Source organism: Bos taurus, chromosome 2 (assembly GCF_002263795.3).
Source record: "Bos taurus isolate L1 Dominette 01449 registration number 42190680 breed Hereford chromosome 2, ARS-UCD2.0, whole genome shotgun sequence".
Taxonomy (NCBI): domain Eukaryota; kingdom Metazoa; phylum Chordata; class Mammalia; order Artiodactyla; family Bovidae; genus Bos; species Bos taurus.
This window is the reverse complement of record NC_037329.1, coordinates 28,000,208-28,025,071: the sequence shown is the minus strand read 5'-3', so window position 1 is coordinate 28,025,071 and position 24,864 is coordinate 28,000,208. Positions and strand designations below refer to the sequence as shown.

At 42.2% G+C, this 24,864-nt stretch overlaps 1 protein-coding gene across 1 annotated transcript in view; it reads right to left on the bottom strand.

Annotated features, from left to right (window-relative positions):
* STK39 (serine/threonine kinase 39) overlaps positions 1-24,864 on the bottom strand; it is a 323,134-nt gene that overhangs the window by 168,073 nt on the left and 130,197 nt on the right. The window contains exons 9-10 of the mRNA NM_001434979.1: positions 17,980-18,028; positions 17,813-17,878 (exon numbers count right to left, since the gene is read on the bottom strand). Of these exons, the coding sequence (NP_001421908.1) occupies positions 17,813-17,878; positions 17,980-18,028 (115 nt within the window). The remainder of the gene's footprint in view (positions 1-17,812; positions 17,879-17,979; positions 18,029-24,864) is intronic.

The following is a 24,864-nucleotide window of genomic DNA, read 5'->3' as shown; positions in this document are numbered from 1 at the left end:
GCTCAACTGGAATTCCATCACCTCCACTAGCTTTGTTCGTAGTGATGCTTTCTAAGGCCCAGTTGACTTCACATTCCAGGATGTCTGGCTCTAGGTCAGTGATCACACCATCGTGATTATCTGGGTCGTGAAGATCTTTTTTGTACATTTCTTCTGTGTATTCTTGCCATCTCTTCTTAATATCTTCTGCTTCTGTAGGTCCATACCATTTCTGTCCTTTATCGAGCCCATCTTTGCATGAAATGTTTCTTTGGTATCTCTGATTTTCTTGAAGAGATCCCTAGTCTTTCCCATTCTGTTGTTTTCCTCTATTTCTTTGCATTGATCGCTGAAAAAGACTTTCTTATCTCTTCTTGCTATTCTTTGGAACTCTGCATTCAGATGTTTATATCTTTCCTTTTCTCCTTTGCTTTTCACTTCTCTTCTTTTCACAGCTATTTGTAAGCCCTCCCCAGACAGCCATTTTGCTTTTTTGCATTTCTTTTCCATGGGGATGGTCTTGATCCCTGTCTCCTGTACAATGTCACGAACCTCATTCCATAGCTCATCAGGTACTCTATCTATCAGATCTAGTCCCTTAAATCTATTTCTCACTTCCACTGTATAATCATAAGGGATTTGATTTAGGTCATATCTGAATGGTCTAGTGGTTTTCCCTACTTTCTTCAATTTAAGTCTGAATTTGGCAATAAGGAGTTCATGGTCTGAGCCACAGTCAGCTCCTGGTCTTGTTTTTGCTGACTGTATAGAGCTTCTCCATCTTTGGCTGCAAAAAATATAATCAATCTGATTTCGGTGTTGACCATCTGGTGATGTCCATGTGTAGAGTCTTCTCTTGTGTTGTTGGAACAGGGTGTTTGTTATGACCAGTGCATTTTCTTGGCAAAACTCTATTAGTCTTTGCCCTGCTTCATTCCGTATTCCAAGGCCAAATTTGCCTGTTACTCCAGGTGTTTCTTGACTTCCTACTTTTGCATTCCAGTTCCCTGTAATGAAAAGGACATCTTTGTTGGGTGTTAGTTCTAAAAGGTCTTGTAGGTCTTCATAGAACTGTTCAACTTCAGCTTCTTCAGTGTTACTGGTTGGGGCATAGACTTGGATTACTGTGATATTGAATGGTTTGCCTTGGAAACGAACAGAGATTATTCTGTCGTTTTTGAGATTGCATCCAAGTACTGCATTTCAGACTCTTTTGTTGACCATGATGGCTACTCCATTTCTTCTGAGGGATTCCTGCCCGCAGTAGTAGATATAATGGTCATCTGAGTTAAATTCACCCATTCCAGTCCATTTCAGTTCGCTGATTCCTAGAATGTCGACATTCACTCTTGCCATCTCTTGTTTGACCACTTCCAATTTGCCTTGATTCATGGACCTGACATTCCAGGTTCCTATGCAATATTGCTCTTTACAGCATCGGACCTTGCTTCTATCACCAGTCACATCCACAGCTGGGTATTGTTTTTGCTTTGGCTCCATCCCTTCATTCTTTTTGGAGTTATTTCTCCACTGATCTCCAGTAGCATATTGGGCACCTACTGACCTGGGGAGTTTCTCTTTCAGTATCCTATCATTTTGCCTTTTCATACTGTTCATGGGGTTCTCAAGGCAAGAATACTGAAGTGGTTTGCCATTCCCTTCTCCAGTGGACCCCATTCTGTCAGATCTCTCCACCATGACCTGCCCATCTTGGGTTGCCCCACGGGCATGGCTTATTGAGTTAGACAAGGCTGTGGTCCTAGTGGGCCTATGGGCCCACACCACAGCAAAGACTCAGCACAGCCATAAATAAATAAAATTATTAAAAAAATAATAATACTATGCAATTGATACAGAAAAAAATGGGGGTTACAATTTTAAAAGCTATAATTTGGTTAAGATCATAGGGGATCTGAACTAGGACATGAGTATATAACAAAAGCCAAAAAAAAAAAAAAAAAAAGAGGCAAAGCTCAATATCCAAACGGTGTGGTACCACCCTTCAGCGTAGATGCTGGGCATGGCCAGCACCTAGTAAGGTGCAAGTGCCTGACATCAGACCTCGTAACGAGAATTCCAAACCATACACCCAGGGGTGATGGAAATGGTTTGATCGTTACTCACAGGCTGGCAGCTGGTTTATCATTTGTTTGTTCTGGACAGAAGAGATCGAAGTGACAGAATAACGGGCAGAAACACCTTGTAACAAGGCATGCTCGGCCTCGTCCGCACACTGAAAATAATTCCTTACCCAAGAGCAGACTGAAGAAGAATAGGGCTTGTCATGCTTCTCGCCAACAACAGCTCTCTCTGAACTACCTTTAATGGCTCTAAGACTTTAGGTTCCCAAGCTGGGCCCTCCATAATAGGCTCTCTATCGATCATGGTGAATTCTAATCTCTCCTAAAGTTACTGAAAGTCTCAAGGTTGCAAAACTGCTGGAAGTTCTCTCACGCTCTCTACAAAACAGCTGACTGCAGATTTAAGAAAGACTGAAAATAAATGTACAGGGAAAACATTTCAATACCAAAAGTAAATAAGTAATAATACTGAATATCAAACGCTAGGTACTGGACTAAGCATGGTGTAAGTAATATAGTACTCTGCAGATGAGAGACCTGAGGCTCAGTGTAAGATTTCAACTACAAAGACTCCCACTTTAGACATCAATAAGCCACCAGACATCGATCATTATAAGGCATATACTCTTCGACCACCCCTAGCAAGCAATTCCACCCCTAGGAACATTTCCTAAGAAAATAGGTAATATCACACGCAGTAACACACGTACAATGATGTTCATTTGTACAATGATGTTCATTCCAGTATGTGAAGTGAGTGAAAATTGCTCAGTTGTGTCCAACTCCTTGTGACCCTATAGACTGTAGCCCACCAGGCTCCTCTGTCCTCGGAACACTCCAGGCAAGAATACTGGAGTGGATTGCCATTTCCTTCTCCATCATTCCAGTATGGTTAACAACAACAACAACAACAACAACAAAAAAAGGAAACAATCTAACTGTCCATCAAGAAATAACTCATTATTAATCACAGTCATTCTTGTAGCAGAATATAATACTGTCATTTAAAATGATTGTATAAATCTATGTTGACACCAAAAAATGTCCACAGGTATCTTAAATGAAAATGCAGGTAGATCATAGAGCAGTAAATACAGCGTAATTCCAATTTTGTTTTCTGGAGAAATGACGGACCTGAGACTGAGGTCAGCTAAGGATGGAAAGCCTAACACCTCCAAACACAGGGGCAAGCAGCTCCTCTAAGAGCCTCAGGCCAGCAGACACATGGAGAACCAGGAGAGAATGCAAGAGAAGTGCTAAAGGTGAGACAGGGATTAGACCGTTCCAAACCCTAGAGGCCTGATGAAGGACTCGGGTTTTCACCCTGGACCACCAATGGGAAGCCCCTGAACAGTCTGCATTTCACAGATGCAGCACAGGGCGCTCAGTGGATGCTCCAGGCTACCCTGGAGTGAGCACCAGAGCCAGGGTCAGGCTGGGGCCTGTCTGCTCAGCCTACGCTTGGTCGTGAACTTTCAATCACAGACCTCCATGGATCCCTGCTTCCTGACCAAATGCTTTCCCCTCTCCGGGCCTTTTCTGCCTCTTTCCAAGCTTGGTTTCTCATCTTCCTCTTTCCTTCTCTCCGTCATCTACCTCCTTCTGCTTTCCATAAAGTCATAGAGAAAAGCCTACCACTCAGTACCTTGTTCTATTCCCTAAGGGGTCCTTCTGGTCTGGACAAAAAAAGCAGGACCTTCCCAGTTCCTCCCCAACTGATATAATCAGCCAACAAGCTGGTTGCACAACAATCAAAACAATTTCAAGTGGTCTTTTAAATTTGGGTATAATTAAAGGCTGTTGTTTGAATCTCTTAGCTTTGTTATTGCTTTGTAAGTTCTACAAACGCTCTTTTCCTTTCTGTATGTGTGTATGTAAGGAAAAACAATTTTTTAAAGTTATTATATACTTTTTTAAATCAGTATTTGAATCTGTGGGACTAATTTTAATGGGAAGCCTAGAAAATCCTATATCAAAGCACAACCACAACTGGGCCTCTTGAATTTTAATTCCTTTTAAAATTACTGAATTTCAAAGTAAGAAATTTTTAAAAATACTACTCAATTAAAAAAAAAAAAAACAAGAGTCATCCATCTCTATTATGCCAGTCAAATTTGATTAACATAAAACAAGCAGAGCCCTACACCCGACTCTCCATGACTTTTTAAGCATGTATACCACGCCCTCTGCTGGCCTCTCATTTCATTATACAACTTGGTAAGAGGCTAGGGAAGAAAGTACCTGCAATGCGGGGAGACCTGGGTTCGATCCCTGGGCGGGGAAGATCCCCTGGAGGAGTGCAAGGCAACCCACTCCAGTATTCTTGGATGGAGAATCCCATGGACAGAGGAGCCTGGTAGGCTACAGTCCATGGGGCTCGAAAAAAGTCAGACATGGCTGAGCAACTAAGCACAGCTCAGCACAGGGAGGAAAGAGGGCAAAACAAGTGCATTCCTTCCACTGAAAAGGAGTTCTCTTGTTCTGAACCAAGTACAAAATTCTGTCATTTTCTGTCTCGTTCACCTTCCCTTCTCCATAATGTCGGCCTTGTTTTAAAGATTTACAGAATCATGATGTAAGGGTGCAATCTAATTATTTCCCCTAAAATGAGGAAATAAGTAACAGGTAATCCAGAATGAAAGAATACTAAAAACCAATTTAAATGTAGTTTCAAAATATGTTCCTAATTAGATGTGGCTTCAGGTAACAGGAAACCTTATATGCATACTGACTGGGTGAGGAAAATTACAATATGGAAATATGCTGAGTGCCAGGGACTACATTTTTGCTGTCGAATAGTCCAAAGTGGATAATACATAACTGTTAGACAATAAAATCTAACCATTCCATTTTATGATAAGATGGCAAAGGTAAATACAATTAACTGGCTCACCCAAGACTCTCAGCAAATTGGAGATAACAAAGGATTTTCAACCTAAGACCAGATAAACTCCGAGTCATAGACTTGAAATACAAGGATGGAGCACCAACTGAAAAACAGCTTAACAATTCTCCTGCAAAACTAAAAGCAGATTTACTTTGTCCCCGCTCATGCTCTCACGCCAACTCCCACAAAGTCTGTCATCGTAACTTCACAACCTTGCTTGCCAAACGTTAATTCCAAAGATACTTACTGATTGACCAAGATACTATGCTGGGAACTGGGGGACAATATGACACCATGCCTGCACCCAAGGAGCTCACAGTCTAGAAGGCAAAAGTGGAAGGAAATAAACTACCAATGATGCCAAGCGCAACAAGGCCCAGAGCAGGAGGAGTGAAGGAAGGATGAACTGTCTGCAGTGCCGGGCTGAGGGGCGGAAGTGTTGCTAAGAAAAAGCTCCACTAAGGAGGTGACAGTGCTAGGAGAAGCCAAAACAGAGTGACCAGTACATGTACCTTCATGGAAAACACGCATGGGATTTCAGGAGTGTGTTGATTGGAAAGTAGAAGAATCATAATTCTGTAAGAGTGTGTCCAGGGTGAGATGGTGAGTGGCTCATGAAAAGCTGGATAGGCAGCCAAACACAGATCACAGGAGCTTTGTGCGGCCCTAACCCTGCAAGTGTTGTTGTCATTGTTTGGTCACTCAGTCATGCTTGTTCCACCCCTACGGACTGGAGCCCACCAGGCTCCTCTGTCCATGGGATTTCCTAGGCAAGAGTACTGGAATGGGTTGCCATTTCTCCAGGGGATCTGCCTCACCCAGCGATTGAATCCACGCTTCTGCATTACAGGCAGATTCTTTACCACTGAGCCACCAGGGAAGCCCAACCCTACGAGTAACATGGAACTTAATCAGTGGCAGGAACTTGACACTTACCCTGTAATTGACAAGAGGCCACTGACGTTTTAAACCAGGGAGAAGGAACAATCATATTAGAATTCTCACAAGTTCAAAAAGGCATCTGCCAAGTTTTTATACTAGCTTTTCTGCAACCATAGCCAAATTCCTTTCTGTTCCTCACGGTTCAGCTACTTTTAAAAGAAATGGTATTAGTGTGAGTTTTAACAGTGAATAAAGACAAACTTTCTTAATGGTAGTCAGTATATTATCAGTAACACTCAGTGAATACTAGACAGGCAGGCAGTCAGGGCTCTTCTCCTGGCACACGCATGCCAATTAAGTTTCAAAAAGTTAGCAGATGCACACAAGCTTTGGAAAAAGTCGTCAAATTTCCGAAAGGCAAAAATGACGCACATAATGCATTTGAACACACAGATCTCAGAAATCCAATTGGATGTGAAATAAGGCCATTGATTCCACCGATTCATTTCTGGTAACAGAAAACAATCAGTTCTCTACAAATTCATCTGTATGAACACTATCTCTGATAATATTTTGAGAATGTCATTATGTTTAAATTTCTAAAAGTGGATCTCCAAGATGAGCAAAAGTTTAAAATGCTCTCTTAAGCCATTGGTATTTTTAAAAGATACCTCAATCTGAAAATACAAACATTCGCCCTTAAATGAGGCCGGTGGGATTAGCAAATCACAATTTCCAGAGTGGATCCTCTCTGCTCTAAATCAAATGTCACCAGAAAGAGGCCACTTACCCAGAATGTATGAATTTTTAAATTCAATTCACCAACTGATCTGAAAGTGATGTATGATGCTTTTTCCTCTTCGTTTTTGCTCTATCCTCCGCTCTGCCTAATTCACTCACAGCATAAACACCAGTCAAGCTCCTTATATCAGGCATAGAGCAAAAGGAAAACATCTACAAGGGTTTTTACATGCTGGGAAGCAATTCCTGTCCAGATTCTGAGGAAATTAACTATTCTGATGGCACCCTCTAGTGGGCTAAAGCACTTTTCTGGCCAAAGAGACTGCATTCTAACCTGCCTAAAAGCAACGAATTAAAATTTTTTTAAATAATGAAAACAATGACCTTATACTCTGGGAACATCTGTCCAGTTAAATCAATAACTGTAACCTTTGGCCAACTGTTCTTTCAGCTTTAAAATAGGAAAAGTAACACCCCCCAATCACCAATCTCCTCCCTGTGAACATGAGCTCCTCAATACAATAAATTCCCAGTTGCTGCCGCTGTTGCTTGGTCCTACGTTGTGTCTGACTCTTTTAGACACCATGGACTGCAGCCCGCCAGGTTCCTCTATCCATGAGATTTCCCAAGCAAGAATACTGCAGTGGGCTGCCATTTCCTTCTCCAGGGGATCTTCCTGACCCAGGGATCAAACCCAGGTCTCCTGTTTGGCAGGTGGATTCTTTACCACTGAGCCACCTGGGCAGCCCATATTCACATAATGGCTGTTCTTAAACAAGAGGAATACAGAAAGAAACACAAAGCAGTAATTGAACATGCATCCTCAAACCTACTTACATCATCAGGAGTATTTACGTTAAATCCACAATGTATGTGGTGACACACACAGAGTTCTGTTCACTTCTTCCCAGTTATGCACTTCGACTCCCCCCTTCTTTACTGATCTGGCTCTGAGGAGAACTGCAGGGACCACTGAACTTTCTGGAAATTTCTTCATCGCCCAGAACTGTATTAATTTGACCACAAAATACAATCATCTTCAAAACTGAGATTTTTCTTTTGGAGATGAGTTATATAAAATGCATGTCAGATTACTGTGATTTGTTAACAGGAAATGTAATTTAAAGTGAGAAGTGGTAATAACAAGAAATACCTAAACCATCACCCTTCAACCTCCTGCCCAATAAAAAACAAAACAAAACAAAACCATCTGATAGCGGTGCCTAGTACTCAGTACTAGTACCTAGTAGCTCAGAAGAGACCTAACATACTTTAGATCCTTCTATTCTGAAGGCAATGGCACCCCACTCCAGTACTCTTGCCTAGAAAACCCCACGGACAGAGGAACCTGGTAGGCTGCAGTCCATGGGGTCGCTAAGTCAGACACGACTGAGCAACTTCACTTTCACTTTTCACTTTCATGCATTGGAGAAGGAAATGGCAACCCACTCCAGTGTTCTTGCCTGGAGAATCCCAGGGACGGGGGAGCCTGGTGGGCTGCAGTCCATGGGGTCACACAGAGTCGGACATGACTGAAGAGACTTAGCGATTCTGACCAAACCTGAGACCTTCAACCAAGCTGGACCAGCCTGCAGTTCATAACCACACAGAATTAAAACCTACTGCTGCCCTCTACTGGGCAGACCTGGAACAAAACTAACATCCACCCATCAAGTATTTGAAATCACCTAATTTCTTCTCTGGTTTCTTGATAATGTATAAATTTCAACATTTATAAATTAATGATAAGCTTCCAAGAAGAGGGGGAGCAATTTTACAAAAATTCAGACCCATTTTCCCTCTTTATCAACTAAAAGAAGCGACAAAATGGTAGCAAACTGGGAGCCTGGCTTCAGACTTGGCTACTATATGACAGCATGAACTTGGTCAGGGCCCAACCAACCTAGGTCTCAATTTTCAGGTCTGCAAATGGAAGAATCACAAGCCAGGAGATATTTATGGTCCTGGTTGCTCTTTTTCATTCATTTTTCAAAATGTATAGCTTTTTCTTAAAAAGCTGTAATAATCTAACATATTATACCTCTATTCTGTTACTCAGGACTTCACTGATTATTACAAGGACTCAATGGACATGAGTCTGAGTAAACTCTGGTAGTTGGTGATGGACAGGGAGGCCTGGCATGCTGCAGTCCATGGGGCTGCAAAGAGTCGGACACGACTGAGCGACTGAACTGAACTTAGTAACGAGATAGATGTAAACCAAGGGTTTTGCATTGCATGAAGACCCACAGTAAGTATGAGTCCCCCTCTCTCCCTTTCCCACGTTCCCCCTGGGACCAGCTCCAAGACATTTTCTATTCTTGTAGGACATTCTATACCCATATCCTTAAGTATTTGTTCTCTGCTGCTCTCTGAGTTTTCCAGGTCTGGTGATGCAGGCACTATATTCCCCACTGAAAGGCAAGCCCAACAGCTGCACTGTATCCTTTTATCTGTCTGCACACCCTGTGTCCATTATTGGCAGCAGTGGTTGTGATGGCAGCAGCCCTTACTGCAGCAGAAACAGCAATGGTAGCAGTGGTATCCCCAGCGGCCGGAGTGAAAAAGGTTACAGAAAAGCAACAGTGATATTAAAATAACAAAACTGTAATAGTAAAGCCGTGTGTGTGTGTGTGTGTGTGTGTGTGTATGTGTGTGTGTGTGTGTGTGTGTATGTTAGTCGCTCAGTCGTGTCCAACTCTTCCAGACCCCATGGATTACAGCCTGCCAAGCTCCTCCGTCCATGGAATTCTCCAGGAAAGGATACTGGAGTGGGTTGCTGTTTCCTTCTCCAGGGGATCTTCCCAACCCAGGGATCAAAACCGGGTCTCCTGCATTGCAGGCAGATTTTTTTTACCATCTGAGCCACCAGGGAAGCCCAGTAAAGCCATATATGTGATTATAAAAATAATAAAATTTACCATGATTATGATAATAACTAGATTTATAGAGTCATTTACTATTTTGTGCCAACTATTGTGCTATACACTTCCTATGCTTACCTTATTTCGTCCTCAAAAGCCTGAGGTGGGTTGTTATTACCTCCCCCATGTTATGAATGAGACACCAAGCCTCTGGCAGGTGTTAACAACTGCTAATGCTACCAAACTCCTACTAGCCATTTCTCTTCCCTTTAGAATCCCCAAAGCCCTTTTATCACATTATTGTCTCCACATCTGCAAGAACCCTGGCAAACTCACCACATTCCTACGATGAAGTTTACAGGGTTCTCCCTGCGCCTACGAATGGCATGGACTCCCCCTGCACCACCTTCATGTGTATTAAACAGCAGACTGTGGGCTCTGAGAATGACAATTGTGCCTCCCCAACAGCCTGCTTTTCCTGACAGCAAAGTGTTGGTCACTCAGTTATGTGTGACTCTTTGCAATCCCATGCACTGTAGCCCACCAAGTTCCTCTGTCCATGGAATTCTCCAGGCAAGAATACTGGAGTGGGTGGGCATTCCCTTCTCCAGGGGATCTTTCCGACCCAGTGATCAAACCCAGGTCTCTTGCACTGCAGACAAATTCTTTACCATCTGAGCCACCAGGGAAGCCCCTGCCTTTCCTATTTGTGCTGTTTAATCCTGCCCACCCTCTCCATCTGTATCTCCTTCCTATCCTCTCCCTTTCCTTCTTCTTTCTTCTGAGGTACAATTCAGTGGAAAGAGCACCGAAGCAGAAATAAGAATTGCCTGTTTAAGCAATGCGACTTTAAGCAAATCTTTTCAGCTCTCATGCATTCCTCCGCAGTACATAATAACACCTGCCCTGCCTACCTGTCTTGGAGCACAATTGTTTCAAATAAATAAGGAAGCATATCTGAAAGCAGTCTAACAGGTGTGAAAGGATAGCAGCTCTATGTGTATTTAATTCCTAGTGTTCTTAGGCTCTTCACAAACAAGTCCCCCACTTCACACAGTGGAGGGGATTGCTGTGGAGAGGGATGCCCTGGCCCGCACCCACTGCCAGCGCCTTGATGAGGCAGAGAACATTGGGACAATGGCGATGAAATAACGACGGTCATTCTTTCCTTCTTTTGGCAGGCCTCCGTGGGCTCTTACTCCATTCTACCCAGAGCAACAGCAACAGCCACCCACATCACCCCTCCTCCCCCACCTGCCTTAAGGCCTCTTTCCTTGCTTCCTGTTTCACTGCATATTTCTAAATTGCCTGTCTGCGGTAACCACAAGAATTATTCTCCTTATTTATCAATACATGATATCCACAGCAGCCACTGTTGAATGGAGCGCCCAGTGTGAGTCAAACGCAGCACCAGACTCCCTGGGCAGATCCTCTCACCCCCAGGGCAGCACCATGTCAGTGTCCTTGGCTGCATCTGAAAGATCAGGCAGCAGAGCCAACAAAGGTCACCGATTCAAATGCTTCCGCTTCCAGACCTGGTACAGAGGCTGGAACAGCACCATTGCCACCACTCACCTCGATCTGAACACCACACGCTAGCAAAATGTTCACTGTCTGCAAGGCTGCTGGGAAATTATAGAGAACTCCTATCATTTATATCCTCTGAATGTACAACCACAATGCCACAAAGCAGAAATGTTTCCTCGAAAAAGGACCAACGACCCAGTAAATATTCACTTTACCTTTTAATGTTTAATATAAAGAGGGAATGTAATATTAATGTGTCCTTCCTATTAAGAGCTAATTGTGTTTACAGTGAAGAAGCTGACAGATGCTCCTTAAGCACGTGATAACATCACCAGTAAAGGATTAAATCAACATCATGTGCCTTGTAATATGATACGCCAAGAGGAACATGGCATCACTTACAAGATAGTCCCATCAAAAATGCATACACTGCATCTAATCATGAAGAATTACCAGACAAACCCAAACTACAAAACAGCTGTCCTTACTCTTTAAAAGTGTCACAGTTGTAAAAGAAAAAGAAAGACTGTTCCAGATTAAAGAAGACTAAAGGAGAGATCAAACTATACGATCCTGGATTGGGTCCTACACCAGGCAAACTATCATTGGCAGAATTTATATGAGATCTGAAAATTAAGTAATAGTTTTGCACCAGTTAGTCTCCTGATGTTGACAATCATACTGTGATATAAGAGAATGTCCTTGTTTTTAGAAAATACACACTGAAGTATATTTAAAGATAAAGGGCATCATGTCTATAGCTTTGAAACGTTCCAAAAGAAAGCATGAGAGAAAATAGAGAGAAATGTTTATACTATTCTGCTAACATTTTTGTAAGTCTGAAATTATTTCAAAATAAAAAGTAAAAACAGTACCAGTTATCAATACATGTCAAGTTTCAAATGTGAACTATAATATTCCTACCTACTGATTCCTAAATACACAGAAAGACCACATGGAGCCAACAGCCTTGGGTCATTAATATAAAACCAATCTCAGAACCTGATATAACAAATTCCGGTACCCACAAACACCATCCGAGTTCTTTGAATTCACAAGGGCTTCACCCAAATGTAGTAGTGATAAAATACCCCCTTCCTCCTGATAATCACTCACCATTTTTAACTTCTCAATTTCATAATTAAGAATATTCAAACCATAAATCCTCCAGTGAGTCTACTCCCCATGAAAACACAGACAACCATATTAAAAAGATACACTGTGTTTTGTTTCCCCACTTCATCCCTTCTGTGGCCAACATACTTTTTAGCTAAGCAGTTGGCATTTAGACAGGGTGCCCCTGTCCTGCCATCAGTGAGCTTTAGCCACAGCAAGTATATGAATATGAGTGTGAGTGTGTGGGGACCCAAGGTTTATTTCACAAACATAAAGCAAAGACTTCAGCCAACTCTGATACTCAGATGCTCCTGCAGGAAGTGCACAGAGTTCTAAGCATCTGCATCTGATTCTAACAGAATGATTTACACCTTTTCCACCCAGGGATTCCAGGAATGTTAATGATGGAACAATACTTGGCCAAGCTTTCAAACACCAAAAGACAGCTGGAGACAGGCCCCTAAAAAAGCCACATGAGAAGAAAATAAAGCCTTTTCTTCTCATGCACGAGGATAAGGAATAAGCTAAGAAGTTATACAGCTGCACTTACTCTGTCCTCCTAGGTCATTATTAGCATGTTCTCATTTAGAATTTACAGTGTCCTATGGTCAGTGAAAAAGTTGGCTTAAAGCTCAACATTCAGAAAACGAAGATCATGGCATCCGGTCCCATCACTTCATGGGAAATAGATGGGGAAACAGTGGAAACAGTGTCAGACTTTATTTTTTTGGGCTCCAAAATCATTGTAGATGGTGACTGCAGCCATGAAATTAAAAGATGCTTACTCCTTGGAAGGAAAGTTATGACCAACCTAGATAGCATATTCAAAAGCAGAGACATTACTTTGCCAACAAAGGTTCGTCTAGTCAAGGCTATGGTTTTTCCTGTGGTCATGTATGGATGTGAGAGTTGGACTGTGAAGAAGGCTGAGCGCCGAAGAATTGATGCTTCTGAACTGTGGTGTTGGAGAAGACTCTTGAGAGTCCCTTGGACTGCAAGGAGATCTAACAAGTCCATTCTAAAGGAGATCAGCCCTGGGATTTCTTTGGAGGGAATGATGCTACAGCTGAAACTCCAGTACTTTGGCCACCTCATGGGAAGAGTTGACTCATTGGAATAGACTCTGATGCTGGGAGGGATTGGGGGCAGGAGGAGAAGGGGATGCCAGAGGATGAGATGGCTGGATGGCATCACTGACTTGATGGACGTGAGTCTGAGTGAACTCCGGGAGTTGGTGATGGACAGGGAGGCCTGGCGTGCTACGATTCATGGGGTCGCAAAGAGTCAGACACGACTGAGCGACTGAACTGAACTGAACTGATGGTCCAGAAACACCAAATCTCTCATTACCCCCTTCTCCACATTCCTGAGGTCAGAAAGAATTTCCATTTCATAGACAGAAAAATCAAGGTGAAAGAAAATTAAGCACCTTCCTGGTGGTCCAGTGGTTAAGAATCTGCCTGCCAATGCAGGGGACACAGGTTGGATCCCCAGCCTGGGAAGATTCCACATGCCACGAGGCAACTGAGCCCATGCACCACAGCTACTGAGCCCGAACACCTAGAGACTATGCTCTGCAACCAGAGGCCCCTGCACCTAGAGAAAGCCCACAGGCAGCAACAAAGATCCAACACAGACATAAATAAATAAACAAAACTGATTTCTGAACAATACTACCTTTCAGCAAAAGAACCTCGAATGGACCAAATACTCTGCCTCCAGGGGAAAAAAACAAAAACAAATATCCTTAATTTCTGAAGTTACTTTTACATCCAAAAAAACAAAATCATTTTATGTCACTAAATTACCAGAGAAGACGCACTGGTCTGTCTCTATTTTTTAATGTGCTTTTCCTGATTTAGAGGAGTCATTCTGGACGCAGACAAGATCACCTACCCACGTGGAATTATGTGGCTCTCAACGAATGCTTCACATTTGGGGCAATCATGAATATGAGAAGCCTCTTTCTTTCACATCAAAAGACTGCATTGATGGGCTCCATGGGCAGTCCTACGGGCAGCTACAATACCAGTCCCTCTCTCTCTTAAATATGAGGGTTGTTCATGTTACAGAAAAACACGTATTGAAAAACAGCTCTTAACTTGGATTACCATAAGGGAGGAGCAGCAGAGATTATGGTTTATGACAACGAATTTCAAACAGCTTGGTTCCCAAAATGTCCAAAGCTTGGTCAACACACCTAGTTGTCATGTAAACACTGGTATATCAATGAACTGTTTCTGTTTTAAAAACAACAAACTGAGGAGACAAAAATCAAGGGACTAACAAAGAGTAGCCTGTGAGGAACATATCCCCAACCAAGAAACTAGAGTACAGTTAACTAGGGGCACCACAGCACACAGGAAGGGAGACCGCTGAGAAGATGCCAATCAAGACAAGTCCAAGAAAGAGTAACACAGAGAGCACTAGCTGCTCCTCTGTATTGATTTTAAATTACATTTACTTAAACACTTTAAGAACCTACATGTAAAGAGTCATCTTACCACAAGGGTTTTCAATTCACATAGTGATTAAAATAGTATTTACTTCCTAGTGGCCACGCCCACATGAGGGGTTTCGAGTGAGGAACAGCAGGGATGCTCATCAACATCATGAGCCCAGGAGAAGGAGGGTGGTTTATTATTAACAGGAAGCCCAGGAACAAGTATATGCCAAGCATTTGAGAGGTTCAAGAGAGTGACAAACGAGTTTCAAATGGCTTTTACTTGGCCCACTGAAGCATGCATTCACTGAGTCAACAAACACTTGTGGGCACTTACTATGAACAAGACACGCATTCTGATGGATGCTGTCCTGGTTGGCATACCTGCCATGGAACCTACGGGCAAGGAATGGCGTGTAGTTGAGAACCGAATACACTGTAAAACGAGATTTATGACAGGAAAACAGCCAACGTAATGAAGCTGGAGAGTCAGAATAACATTACTATGGGGCCCTTCTCTTTTCTATTATGATGTTTAAAGAACTAATTCACATTCTGTGTGACTCTGTGTGACTTTGAAATGTGTGGCCATTTTCCTTTCAAAGGAATGAATGACAAGCCCTGAGGTTTAAGTCTCAGATCAAGGAGCAAACAAAAGGGCAGAAGACATGGTTGGAAAATCATCTCCCAAAAGGAGCTCTTTGTTATTTAAGATACATTCAAAATGAAATTTGGAATGCACAGCACAATAATATGTAACAATATGTAATCTAAATTTTAAAAAAAGGGAAGTGACAGCCTGAACAGAGTCTTTGCTGATGGAGTGTCAAAGGAAAGTACAGGTTATGTAGTAAGAACTAGAGGTGCTTTAAGTTTGGTATACAATAGAGTTGACTCTTAAACAACACAAGTTTGATGTGCAAGTCCATTCACATATGGATTTCTTTCAGTGTTCACTACAGTACAACACAATCCACAATTCAGTGAATCTGCAGGTACAGAGGAACCATATACACCGAGGGCAAACTATAAATTAACGCTCAGATTTGAGACTGCACAGAGGGCTGGCGTGCTGTTCAAGGGTCAATGGTATAAGGCAGGAAGTTGAAATGGTGCCATGAATTTAAGGCTAAGGAGCTTGCACTTTATTTGATAGGCAACTTGTTTCCCCCCATTTATTTGCTTTTGTTTAATTCTGGAAATCACGTTTGAGCAATTAAGTGACATGCTTAGACAGTTAATCTTGCACTAGTGCCCAAGGTGGAATGGGTGTAGGAGAATAGTTATTAACAGAAATCTACTGCAAATGTTCAATTAAAAACAGGAGGAAACATTCCAAGAAACGGTGCAGAGGGAAACATGGAGAGGACTCAGAAGACAAAGAAGGTGGCGTCTGATACAAAAAGCAGCCCAGGGTCCTGAGGTCAGGCGGCTCAGGGAGTAGCACCAAACACAGGCAGTTGCGGTCTGGGAGGGGAAACACACTGTATAAGGAGCCGAGCTGGAGGCAGGAGGGGGAGGCCTGGGCAGGACGCAGGCTTGGGAAAGCCCTTCTGGGAGCAGCTACAGGATGAGACCAGAGGGAAACCGAAGCAAAGGCCTTTGGGGGCACACACTGTGAAAGTTAGTGGCTTTCTAACAGCTTTCTTCACCTGTGGCTGACATTCTAGTTATCTGATCAGAGGACCCCATGCTAGACCCCAACACCCCAGGCAAACACTCCAGGCACCTCCTTAAGCGTTCTGGACGGAGTCCCCGCACTCTGGTGGGTACTCTCGACTTTCTGTTGCCTCAAACTGAAGCTCTGGCTTCTCTATGCTGCCCCTTGGGAGGTCTCACTCTGATGCTGCTGCTGCTAAGTCACGTCAGTCGTGTCTGACTCTGTGCAACCCCATAGACGGTAGCCCACCAGGCTCCCCTGTCCCTGGGATTCTCCAGGCAAGAAAATTGGAATGGGTTGCCATTTCCTTCTCCAATGCATGAAAGTAATAAATGAAAGCAAAGTCGCTCAGTCGTGTCTGACCCTCAGCGACCCCATGGACTGCAGCCTACCAGGTTCCTCCATCCATGGGATTTCCCAGGCAAGAGTACTGGAATGGGGTGCCATTGCCTTTTCCAGTCACTCTGATGGAATATTGCTAAATTTTCACTTTTCCTTCAGAGCCATCCCAGAGACCAGCCCTGGTTCACATCTCCACAGTCAGGATAGTGATCCCCCATCACCTGCCCAGACTCACAGCCTGAGAACCAGCCCATTCCAAAGAATTCTGCAGGTCTAGGAGACGGGCTCAGATACCCGCACAAGATGGGTCATTTCTTGAAGTCTATTTTAAAATCTAATATTTAAAGCAATTTGAAAGCATCAGCTAAATGTATTTCATACCCAGTGATTTAGAAAAAGCAGTGTCTAGACGTTAACAGTCCAAGTTACTAACACTTAGGTATCCTGAGATGCAACCTCTCATGCATATATTTCTTGGCCAATTTTATTTACAGAGCAGACAACTTAGATTCATGTCAACTTCCCCTGTAAGTATTAATTGTAAAAAGGAAATAAAAAGAACCTTCCCCTTTCTAAATCTGTGCCTACATCAATATTTTAAATTTAAATATCTAATACAATTTTAAAATCAAACTAAACCAAACCAAATCTGAGGTTAAATTTTGTTAAGTTTCATACCATAATAAAATCTGTCATTACAAGCAAGAAAAACTCTGGGTCAAACATAAATACACTCACACATACATACCATTTTTAAAAAAAATTTTAAATCCAGTTTTTTAGGTAATTATTAACATAATTTAGTTAACATAGCATAGACTACAGAAAAAATCAAGGTCTTTTATGAGAAAAGAAACTATGTCACTCAGATATTCAAAATAACCATTAATAATGAAAGTTTTATTTTTCATTTTGTCATTTCAAGCTGATTAAAAATGACTGTTCATCTTTGGTAAAATCCACCCCCCAAAAAAGATATTCAAAGATATTTTACCTCTCCAGTGTTTTAGTCTCAACACAAGCCCCTCCCCTCCGAACTTCTTTAAGCAAAGCCAATAAATGGAAAAATGAAATCATTTTGAGTTTCACATTGTTTCTACACCCAAACACATAGCTGCAGCCTGAGGTAACCAAAAGGCAAAATGCAGTTATCTGAGTAATCACTAACCCAGTAATCTCTCAATACACACCCTGACTATGTGGAAATCTTTTTTCTTATTCTTCTACAGGCTCCACTTCCCTGGGTGCGGGAGAGGCTCCCACTGGGGCCAGAGTGCTCATGGTGCTTACCTTTTTGGCTCTTTGGGCTATGTCTGGTGTTCTTGTAAGCAGCTTTTCAATCAGGTACTCTCTGTTCTGCAAAACAAATATTCCCAATGTTTGACATCAAATATGATACACTGAAATTCATAGTGATTTAAAAATAGCAGATTTACTTGGGTTTTTAAGCATGTTACCTTGGCTTTCTGGAAGAATTTGCATTTTAAAAGTTCTGCTGCTGTGGGCCTGAAAGATCAATAATAAATTAGAGTTGAAACAATGACCACTCAATAAAGACACTGCCTTGATGAAACAACTTAATCCTAGAGTCTTTCTGGAAGACCAGTTTCAGGAATAGCACACCACAGACTAAATTCATTGTAAGCCGGCACCAAATAAACTGGCACCAATTTTCCAGTTCTTTTCAAACACCTCGACTGCAAAACACACACACTCCTGTAAGTTAAATATGTGGGGCATGATCAGCTTTCCATCCTCCATCCTCACACTTCACTAAGTGAATGCAGGGTTTCTAAAAGGTGGCAGACTGACACGTCCGTGAGCTAAATCCCTGTATTATTCAGAAGCAGGACAAGCGGCAGTGTGACCCTATCAAGGAAACTATGTCCACAGTGTTCTACGATTCTCCATGAGCGGCGGTGGCTGCAAGGGGACCACGCATGCGTACAGGCTCTATCCACCCACCGAGTCACCCTGTCTAAAGTGTACCTGGACTACTGTTTTTCAAGGAAACATAAATGTGACAGTGACTAACAGAATGCAAAGTCACTTAAAAGCATTACGAGATTAGTCTGATTGTTTCCTCATGTGTCACTTATTTCTCTGTCCTGTATTTTCCATAAACTGACAGTTGGGTCTAAAGGACTGGCTAGGCTGACACAAGTATTTGGGGGAAGAACACTTCATAGATGATGCACATTGTAATTACTGCAGCACTGGGAGGCACATGATGATAGGTTATTTCACTGGGACAGATGTTATGTTGAACCACTTGGTCTCCAGGCCCGAGATCTCTCCAAGGTAAGTCTGCCCCACTGCAACCAGCAAGTTTTCTGTTAGATAATACTTTGCCATGATATGCATATCCTGTCCTGGAGAATCTTTCACCTGCTGGTTGTAGCATCTTTGCCTTAAATAATTATTTCAATGGAGGTGGCAGGACACTGATTTTTCTACTTCTATCATTCCTTCTACATTAAATAACTGGCACTCTTCCACAAAGAACCACTCCCTTCATCAACAGGTCCTGCAGGCATGCAGAAAGAATCGCATAAACCTAGAGGACAGACAGACAGCAAAATAACTGGGCTCCTCTCTTAAAAATGCTGGTGTCGTAGAAGAAAAGGGGAGGTGTGAGGGGACTGTTTTAGATGAAAACAGATTTAAACATAAAACTAAAATCAACGTGTGACCCTCTCCTGAGTTTTGAATTTTAAGAGGAGAAGAAGCTACAAGAGCCACTGAGAAACAGAGATGGGTGAATGTGCTAGGCAGCGGACAATTTTAGGAAATTTCTGTTCATTTACTTCAGCGTGGAAAAGTATTTTGGTGATGGAGGAATGTGTCTTTATTTGGAGGGAACGCACGCTGACGTCGTAAGTTTGTTCCTTATTTTCTGTTCAGCCAATAAAATTTAGATAAATAGGGACAGCAGATATGAGAAAGGTGAATAATTGTTGAATCTAGGAGTTTACAAAGACATAAACACTGTTATTTTATCATCTTTTCTGTATGCTTTAAATTTTTCATAATAAAAAACTGGGAGGGGGGAAGGAAGCATGACTGAGTATCATTAGGTCTCTTCTCAGGCAGTGATTGTTGAAGTGCCTAAGACTACGGAATCCAAGTTTACAGGGAGCCCTCACACTTGAAGAGACTGGAAACCAGTGCTCTGAACCAGGAAGCCCCACTAAAATGTTTCCAGGGACCCAGCATACAAAAGAATTAGGGAACGTCGTTCGGTGCAATGGTGAACTGTGACAGTCTGCAGGGGCCATAGACTGCATTTCTGTGCAAAGACATTTTCTCTTTAAATTGTTACTGTGCTTTTCCTCAATTTCAAGTGGAACACTGGTTACAAGTACCTAATAAAGAACCCCAAACGGCCATAGCCATTGCAACCAGCAGCCTCTAATTGCTAATTTCTTTGAGTAAACAAAGGTCTACATGACAGGCGGGCCACACTTTACATTCTGTGTTCCATAGTCCTTGGCAAGTCGATTCAAATTCAGCAATTTTTACCTTGGACCTTGTTTCTGTTCTTTGCTTACCAGGTAACTAGAACTAAAAAGGATAACTCAAGTGATTTAACTTTGGTTGCTTTTTTTTTTTTTTTTTTAACGTAGACTACTTTTAAGAGATCACTGGTAGAGTTTTTTGCTTTCAGCAACTGCAAATTCATCCTTTCACTCTCTCAGTAAGTATGCAACGAACACCTGCTATTTGTCAGGTATCATGCTAATACTAGGCACACTCTGATGACGATGACAGGCATAAACACCACCCTCGTCGGCTTACAATCTGCCAGATAAGAGACTATGCTGTCGGGCAGGGAGAGGATGGTCAGAACATCCTAACACATGGGTTGTGTCTGTGGGAAGGAGACGGCTACTGAGAGAACATTCAGAACCATTACACAAGGGACTGGGTATGTTTGGCAACTTACGCTGTAAAACCAAATTTCAAAAACCAAGACACGTACAAAATAACCTAGATTTAATTTTTCAAAGTGAAAAGAAAAGAAACCTAAGAAAATTAAGATGATGAAGGAGCTCAAGGCTACTCTTTTGGTTGAAAGCCTCCACTCTCTCTCTGGTCAAAGGGCTTCCCTGGTGGCTCGGATGGTAAAGAATCTGTCTGCCATGTGGGAGACCTGGGTTGGATCCTGGGGTTGGGAAAATTCCCTGGAGAAGAGAACGGCTACCCACTCCAGTGCTCTTGCCTGGAAAACTCCATGGACAGAGGAGCCTGGCAGGCTACAGTCCATAGCGTCACAGAGAGTCGAACACGACTGAGCCACTAACACTCTCATTTTTTTTCTGGTCATTACTGTTTTGACACAGTCTCCTGGCTGGTCTCTCTGCCACTTCTCTCTTCCTCATTCCAACCCACCATCCACACTGCTCCCTAGCTGGCTTCTAAGCAAAAATATTTTCTTATCCCTCCTAAAGGATTTTAGTGGCCTGAGATCCCAACTCCTCCAGCCTCACTTCCAATCATGCCCCACACCAACTTATCCTCCAAACACAGTGACGGTCTCACCCACGCCTTGCTCTTTCATGGCAAAGCACACTGCTGTGCTTCAGAATTGTTTGTAACCAACTGGCACACCCTTGCTTATCCATCAAGAACCCATTTAAATGGCATCCATCTTCAAAGATACTTCTCCCAGCTCCTACAAGTAGAATTCATTGCTCACACACCAATCCACCCACACTCATTTTGCAATTATCTGTTTCTGTATCTCCCTGCTCCACCTCACTAGGTTACAAGCCCTTCCAAGGAAGGGACCACACAGTGTTCATTTTTTCATAGCCCCAAAGCCTAACACAGACCACAAAACTGCTACAGCTCAATTTCATGCCAGAATCAAATACAGGGTAAAAGTGATGTTACTAGACATCTGAGCACCAAACTACAACTTCTGGAACTAGAGTTAGCACCAAATTCTAAGCATCTATTCAATATAGTAGAGAACAGGAGAATGATGTAATGAAGACAAGACTCAGGCTAACAAGAAACAAAAGGAAAGAGGTGTATCTGCGTGCGATGGAGGCACTGAGGAGCAAAGTCACAAATGCCTTCCTTTCTTTCTCCCCTAAACCCCCACCTCCTCGCTTTAGCTTACCAAGGTCAAGTGTAGGACCCATGTAAAGAGAAGGCTGGGAAATGCCAGATATACCTGGAGATGAAGGAAGGCAAAAGCAGAAGGGGGCTGCAGAGGATGAGATGCTTAGATGGCATCATCAACTCAAAGGACAGGAATCGGAGCAAACTCCAGAAGTGGAGGACAGAGGAGCCTACAATACGGGGTTGCAAAGCACTGGACATGACTAAGTGACTGAACAACAACAACCTGGAGATACAGGCCCGGGACTGTGTTTCCTTCCCCAGCAAGGTCATTTCTGAGGTCATCAAGACTGTCAAGGGGAAAAGCATGCTGAAGAGAAGAGAAAACTCTGTTCTCTGAGCTCTACTCTTAACTTCATCAACAGACACAGAAGCACAGTGACATGAGAAATGAGAAGTCGTTTAAAAAGCCACACTCCTTTTTTAACAGGATTAATATTTAAATAATAGGTAACCCTGACTCTATAAAAGAGAACAGCTAAATAGCAGATCCCTTTGGAGTTGAATTCTACATATGTCAAACTGCCTCCATAAAAAGTTTGGAAAAGTAGGAGGAATGATGAAAATGAAGAAGGGAAGAAAGTGAGGGAAGGTATGAGAAAAATCAAGATGCACGTTGCCCATTTGATTTTAGGGTTTTCACGTTTTGGGCTTATGTTATAGAGATTACTATGTGTGCGTGCTCAGTCGTGTCCAACTCTTTGCGACCCCATGGACTGCAGCCTGCCAGGCTCCTCTATCCATTGGATTTCCCAGGCAAGAATACTGGAGTGGGCTGCCATTTCATTCTCCAGGGGATCTTCCCAATCCAGGGATCAAACCCACATCTCCTATATTGGCAGGCGGATTCTTGACCGCTGAGCCACCTGGGAAGCCCATGGAAATGACCAGTGCAGGGTTAATGTAGGAACCATCAATGCTGCCTGCCTCTTAGCCGAGTACTACAGTAGAAAGAATTCTGCAAGCATTGTTATGTCTTACAAGGCCACTAACAATTATCAAGCAATACAATATTACAAGCAAACAGCATATTACAAGAAATGCTAAATTGCTATACCAGCAACTGTAATGATGTCCCAGGCTTTGAATAATGATTCGATTTTAAATCCTTAAAAACAATGTGGAAGGAGTCTGCAAGCAGCAACATTCTCAGAAGAAAATCCCTTAAAGGATTCAAATACATGTGGATAAGCCAAAGTCCACCAAAACTTAAAATAATGTTCAAAGGATTCAGGATGAATATGATACAGTTTAAATAGTTCTGAAAATTTGTATTTTAACTTCTAACAATACATTCACCTCCGGCAGAGCTGTATTTCTCACCCTGCCCCCACTCCCAAAGAAATATTTAAGTTTTATTTGCTTCCAACGGATTCATCTATGCAACATCCACTCCTTTGTGGATGGAAAAATGTGCCCAAAAAATGCTAGTTATTTTTATAGTTGCCATCCATATAAAATATGTAGCCTCTAAGAGAAAGGATTTTTTTAAGAATAGCAAAATGTTCTGCTATGCAAATACAAGCAAATCTTTGTCTATGCAAATGCAGGGCACAGACTTGGATGAGGCAAAGAACTCTGACACCCAGCTCTCAGGCAATGGGAAGTTCCAAGAGTTCTTGAGGTTGACAGAAAGCACAGCTCCTTCTCAGCTAGCCTGAGGGCTCTCACACTGCAATGATTCCGTCTGGTCACTGTTACCCAGTGATATGTTTTCACTCATTGCTAAAAAAAGGCACTCAGTAAAACCAAGGTGTTGGTACCAGTTAACTGCTTTTAGACCACAAGCAGAGGATCTATATGCTGGCAACAGAAATAAATATAAGGATCAAAATTCCTGCCTTCACCCCTCTCTCAACCCACTACAATCTGGTTTAGCTCTGAAATTCTTTTCAGTGAGTCTAAATCATCCCCAAACTGCAAGCTCCCCATTGCTTCCAGGTGTTCAAGAAATACCACTGAGTATGTAATGCAGACCAGTCACTGTGGACAGAAAGACAGAGAGACAGAAAGATGAGACCTAAAAACCTAAAAACCTAAACACAGACTCTCCTTCTAAAAACCTAAGGAACTCATGAGGAAATTGGATATGTAAGTCAATTAATCTACATAGTGCAGTAAGTGCTACAAGAGACATATCTTCAAATAGGAAGTAGGAAACCAGAAGTTGCAATGACTCCGCTGGTCAGGAAAAGACAGGTAAATAATGAAGAAAGAAAGAAAATGGTAATCCCAATTTCATGAATCCTTAGAAATACTCAGGCACTGTGTTCTCTGCTTTAAATGCATTATCTTGTTCCATCCCCATAGCAACACTACGACCTGATGTTATTAAGCCCATTTTACAGACAAGGAAACTGAGGCATACAGATGATGAGGAAGAAGGGCTAGGACTCTCACCCAAATGTATCTAACTTTGAGAATATGGGGCCTTTGAACTAAGCGGTGAAAGACAGGTGGAAAGGGGAGAGGAGAAGAGGAAAAATATTTGGACAATATAAGCAAAGGCAGAGAAGACAGGAAAAAAACTTTCAGACTTGCACAACAATTAAATGTTTACTTATTAATTCAGTCATGAATACATATTTTAATTGCATCCTATCATAATACTGTTTTTTTCTACCCTCACATCTCCCAAATCATTTTTACCCAAACTTCCTACACTGTGTTTTTTTCATTACAAGAATGAAATACCTGGGAAGTTTATGCACCAATAATAGTCTGTTATAGAGGACAGTTGTACAACAGTGAGAAGATTATGTCATAGAGAAAAATACCTTTTAAAAAGTCCTTAAACTATTCATACTTTGTAAATCAATACCGTTACTAAGAGAGTACTTTGAGGGAAAGACATTTTGAATATCTGCTGTACATGTCTTTTCTAACAGTTTTGTTGTTATTGTTTAGTGGGGTGATGGGAACCTGACATTTGAGTTCATATAACAAATTAAACCTGGAAACACTCAAGACTATTGAGAAAAATAGATGGAATGTTAAATATAAAGTATGATGGTCTATTTTGACAAAATTATGAGTCTCCTAAAGGGATATATTTTCATATCAGTAAGTACACTAACAATTGTGTGTATGTTCAGTCGCTCAGTTTTGTCTGACTTTCTGTGACTCCATGGACTGTAGCCTGCCAGGCTCCTCTGTCCATGGGACTATCGAGGCAAAAATACTGGAGTGGACTGCCAAATTTCTTCCTCCAG